Here is a 5,369-nt window from a genome sequence, read left to right as displayed (position 1 = left end):
CAGATCTTGACTGTGTGTACCAGTCTTGCTCGGGCGGTTGCTATTTTTACCATAACAACTACTTCCCAAATCAGGGGAGGCACTCAAACTCCCGTTGCATGTGCACCCGAGCAAGTTGTTCAGGGACGACAGACACTAGAGGCACCACCAGCCCAGCCGGTTGCACCTGCTCAGGATTATGTGGTTGTAGTTGTTAGATCTAGTTTTAATGATGCAAATAATTTATTTACGCAAGAAATCAATTACAGAAGAACAAAGAATCAAGAAGATACTACAAGATCGTTGAAGTCAATCTTGATGCTTAAGGAAAGAAAATCATATCCCACACTTGATTTTTACTGAACTTATCTAACTCTTCCTGCATAGCTTGAACCCAACTTGAATCTTTTAGCACTTCATCTATCTTCTTTGGCTCAACCTGAGAGATTAATGCAATATTTGCTTTCTTTTTTAGAGCTCCCCTGGTTTTCATTCCTTCATTTGGATCCCCTATAATGAATTTTTGAGGATATTCAGGCTCGCTTCTCCATTCATTTGGACGCACTACATTAGCAGTTGACTCGATTGGTTGATCTGGTACACAGCTGCAGATTTCACCAGTTGACTCTATCGGAGCAAATATATCAGTCGACTCTTGCAATTTGCTTGTCTCCTAAATTTCTTGAGCTTAATCTTTATCACCTACAGTAATTCTATCTCGACCAAGGGATTATTTTCATCGAATATAACATGTACTGATTCTTCCACACATAATGTGTGCTTATTATAGACTTTAAAAGATCTACTATTTAATGAGTAGCCCAGAAAAATACCTCCATCACTTCTTGGATAGGTTTTTCCAACATTATCCTTACCGCTATTGTAAATAAAACACTTACTTCCGAAGGATGAAAGTAACTAATATTTGGACGTTTACCTTTCCATAATTCATATGGAGTCTTCTTCAGAATAGGCCTTATAAGGCATCAGTTGAGAATGTGACATGCTGTACTTACACCTTCTACCCAGAAGTGATTTGGCAGTGAATGATCTAGTAACATGGTTCTTGCCATATCTTGGAAGGTTTTGTTCTTTCTTTCTACAGCCCCATTCTGTTGTGGTGAGCATGGTGCAGAGAAATTATGTGTGTATCCCTGATCATTACAGAAATCTTCAAATGCTCTACTTTCAAATTCTCCTCCATGGTCACTCTGAATTGTTGAGATCAGATATCCCTTTTCTATTTCAACCTTTTTGCAGAAAACTTTAAAATTTCTTAATGTTTCATCCTTATGAGGTAAAAAAATTACCCAAGTGAAACGTGAATAATCATCAACAATAATAAAAGCATACCTCTTTCCTCTTATGCTAGCAGTTCTAGTAGGCCCAAATAAATCCAAATGAAGTAATTGCAAAGGTTTGGAATTAGATACTTTATCTTTGTTTTTGAAAGAGTTTCTGGTCTGCTGACCCATTTGACATGCATCACAGATATGAGTTCTAGAAAAATTCAGTTTGGGTAGGCCAACAACTAACTCATGTTTGGACAATTTTTCTATCAAATGTATGCTAGCATGACCAAGTTTCCTATGCCACAACCATGGATCATCAGACATAGAAGTTAAGCAAATATGACCATCTATCTTTTCAAAACCATCAAGGATATAAACATTTCCATACCTTTTTCCAGGAAGGACTATTTTACCTGATTCGTCTTCAATAGCACAGCCTGTTTTCTTAAAATTTACCTTATATCCTGAGTCGCGTAGTTGACTTATGCTCAAGAGGTTGTAGTTGAGGCCATCGACGAGATAAACTTTAGTGATGTCACAGTTGTTATTGAAGGAAATTGTTCCAGTACCAATTATTTTATCTTTTGAGTCATCCCCAAACTTAACACTTCCTCCATCAATTTTTGTAACTTCATTGAACAGGTTTTTGTCGTCTGTCATATGACTGGAACACGCACTGTATAGATACTATTTTCCTTTTCGGCTTATTATGTGGTGTTCCTAACTTTTTTCACCTCGTGCCATGAAATAGGTTTCATTTTCTTCATCTGAAGTGTCCTCATCTGTCCAGCATCCTGAGGATTTGTTAATTTCATTTTTCCAGAATCGTGATGAAGCAGAGATTTATATCTCTTCTTGGTTTGAATTGTCCTCATCGCTCTAGTTTCTGAAGTATTTGTTCTTGTTAAAGCCTCTAGAGATCTTCCTTTTCAGTTCTGGGCACTCAGCTTGAATGTGCCCAAATGTTCCACACTCATAGCACTTTCCATCATTCTTGTCGTGTTCGTTGTATTGCCTGGATCATCTTGGTGGAATTCTTCCTTTCTTTGTATTCCGGAATCTTCTCATTAATCCATCCATATTTCTTGATAGCATAGCAATCTCTTCTTGTAGAGCTTCAGGATCATCATCAATTTCGTTTTCAGCTATTTCAGTTGAGGTCTTGATTGCAACTATTTTCTTTTTTTCTTCTTGATTAGTCTTCTTGAGATGGGTCTTTTCAAAAGCTATGAGTTCTCATAGCTCATCATAAGATAATTTATTTGGATCCTGAGATTCCTGTGTGACTACTTTGGTCTGCCAAGTGGTTGGCAAACTTTTGAGAATTTTTATAACTTGATTACCGCTGGTATAAGGCTTACCAAATGCCTTTAGATTGCTAATTGTTTTGCTAAACCTGGAAAACATCTCTTCAATAGATTTTTCTTCTTTCATTGAGAAGAGTTCGTAATCATGAACCAACATGTTTATATGTGTTTCCTTTACTTTGCTGGTTCTTTCATATGTGACCTCAAGCTTGTCATACATTTATTTGGTTGTGTCACAGCTTGAGATTTTCTCATATTCTTCACCACTTATAGCATTATGAAGCAAATTTTTGCTTTATTGTTAACTTGTATCACTTCCATTTGCTCTTTTGTATATGAATCTATATCTTCAGGATCAGCAAGTGGTGGAGTAGCAGCTGGCAAGGGATAGTTCCCCTTTTTGATGGCTCTCCAAACTTTGACGTCATAGGCATTGGCAAAGATCTCCATCCGCACTTTCCAATGAGATAAATGTTGTCCATTGAAGTATAGTGGTCTAATTTGCGAAGTTCCCTCCTGAAAGAGAGCTCCTATGATAACTTGATTTGCCATGATCTTTTCTCTCAAACTGTTAAGCAAAAGTAGAATGTGAGCCTTGCTCTAATACCATTGAAAGTACAAGAGGGGGTGAATTGTATATTTTTAAACTTAATCCCTTATTATTTGACTAGTTTGTCAATTAGTCGACTAGAAGTAATGACCTAATAGTTATAATAACAGAAAGTAAATGCAGGAATTAAAGACACTGGAATTTTATACTGGTTTGAATTCAATGTGAATCCTAGTCCAGTCCTCTTGGGTTGCAAGAGAGTTCTCTTTAGTAAATGCGCTTCTCCGAATACAATGGAAATGAATTGATAACTCAGTTCCTATAACACTCGTTTCTTTTTTATACAATGCCTCACCAGTGTTGTACTCTCCTTTTTTCTCTGACTTGTTACCCAGCAGATCTTAGAGACCTATAATGTTTGTTTGCGGTAGAACAAAGAGAGGGTTTTTTGGTTCGATCAAAGTATGTTTGTCTAAGGCTTAAAGCCTGGTATAAATACTTTGGTGAAGATTGATTGTTGACGAGGCTTGATAACCCAAGAGATTTGATCCTTGGAAAGAGATTGATTATTTCCAAGAATAAGATAGCTAGACATTTCTCTTTCTTGATATCCGTCCTTCAACAGTTGTTTATGATGAAGGTTTACTCCTTGATTATTGGTCCTTCCGAAATTAGCCGCTTGGAAATTCTTTACAGAATCTTCGATCTTTCGGATATGCTGGCCTTGACTAATGCCTTAAGTTTAGGGTTGCTTGATTCTTCCCATCGCGGTTGTCTGTAATCTTTGTTGATTGATTTGTTGATTGATTTCTTTCTTTAGGCATCCAGATTTGCTGATTGATTCATAATCTTTGTTGATTGTGCCCCACATGCTTGGTATGATAAACTTAGTTCCTTTCTTGTTGATCATGGCTTCACAAGAGGTAAAAAAGACACTACCTTGTTTATTAAAAGATCATTGGAAGGTAACCTCATTATTCAGATTTATGTTGATGATATTATATTTGGTAGTGCTAACCCTCTTATGTGTAAGGAATTTTCAAATCTTATGCAAAGCGAATTCAAAATGAGCATAATGGGAGAGCTAACATTCTTCCTTGGACTACAAATTCAACAATCTGAAGAAGGAACTTTATATGTCAGACCAAATACACAAAAGAACTGATTCAAAAATGTGATATGAGTAATGCAAAATCCATTGGCACACCAATGAGCCCTTCCAAAAATCTAGACAAAGATGAGCAGGGAATCCCTATTGATGAAACTAAATATCATGGAATGATTGGATCACTACTATATCTGACAGCAAGTCGACCGGATGTTATGTTCAATGTATGTAAATGTACCAGGTTTCAGTCAGCTCCTAAGGAATCACATCTGACCGCAGTAAAAAGAATCATCCGATATCTCATTGGGATTGTATCTTATGGACTATGGTATCTTCGCTTTAACTCTTTTAAATTAGAAGGGTTTTCAGATGCTAACCTTGTAGGTGATAAGGACGATAGAAAAAGCACAAGCGGTACATGTCAATTACTTGGAAAGGCATTGAAATCCTGGAACAGTAAAAAACAAGCATCAGTTGCATTGTCTACTACTGAAGCTGAATACATTGCCATTGGACAATGCTGCGCACAACTACTGTGTATGTCTCATTAACTGGGTGACTATGAACTTTCTTTTAAACCTATACAAATTTTTTGTGATAATTCAAGTGCTATTTGTCTTTCTAAAAATCCTGTGCATCATTCGAGAGAAAAGCATATAGATATCAAGCATCATTTTATTAGAGATCATGTTCTTAAGGGAGACATTGAAATATCTTTTGTTGGAACTACTAATCAGTTAGCTGATATTTTTACTAAGCCTTTATTAGAGGAGAGATTTTGTGATTTAAGAAAGTTACTTGGCATTACTTGCATTACTAATAACCTTTAGGACCTATATGTATTGTTGATTCTTTTACAAGTGTAATTATTGTCCTTTAATCATGCATTAATTACGACTCCATTTTTCCCTCTCTTTTCTCTTCTTTCACATCAGTTCGTCATTCAAAGTTGGAAAGCCAATCATCGAGTCCTTTCTATTGACATATTTTCCTTTTATGTACTCACCCGTTAGAAGTTTTCTTCTTAAGGCGAATCACCCTTTTCAGTCACTTTCATTGTTATCCCCTCTCCAAAGCTCCGATCAAACCACTTCCCTTCAATGGCCAAACATCCCAGAAATCCCTCTGCCTCT

The 5,369-nt window shown here is 36.5% G+C and overlaps 1 protein-coding gene across 1 annotated transcript; it reads left to right on the top strand.

Annotated features, from left to right (window-relative positions):
* The first annotated feature begins 4,307 nt into the window (after window positions 1-4,307).
* Window positions 4,308-4,787, top strand: LOC142170493 (secreted RxLR effector protein 161-like). The gene has a single exon (XM_075232419.1). The coding sequence runs from the start codon at window positions 4,308-4,310 to the stop codon at window positions 4,785-4,787; it is 480 nt and encodes a 159-aa protein (XP_075088520.1).
* The last annotated feature ends 582 nt before the right edge of the window (window positions 4,788-5,369 follow it).

This window comes from Nicotiana tabacum, chromosome 16 (genome assembly GCF_000715075.1).
Source record: "Nicotiana tabacum cultivar K326 chromosome 16, ASM71507v2, whole genome shotgun sequence".
Lineage (NCBI taxonomy): Eukaryota > Viridiplantae > Streptophyta > Magnoliopsida > Solanales > Solanaceae > Nicotiana > Nicotiana tabacum.
This window is presented reverse-complemented; position numbering and strand designations above follow the sequence as displayed.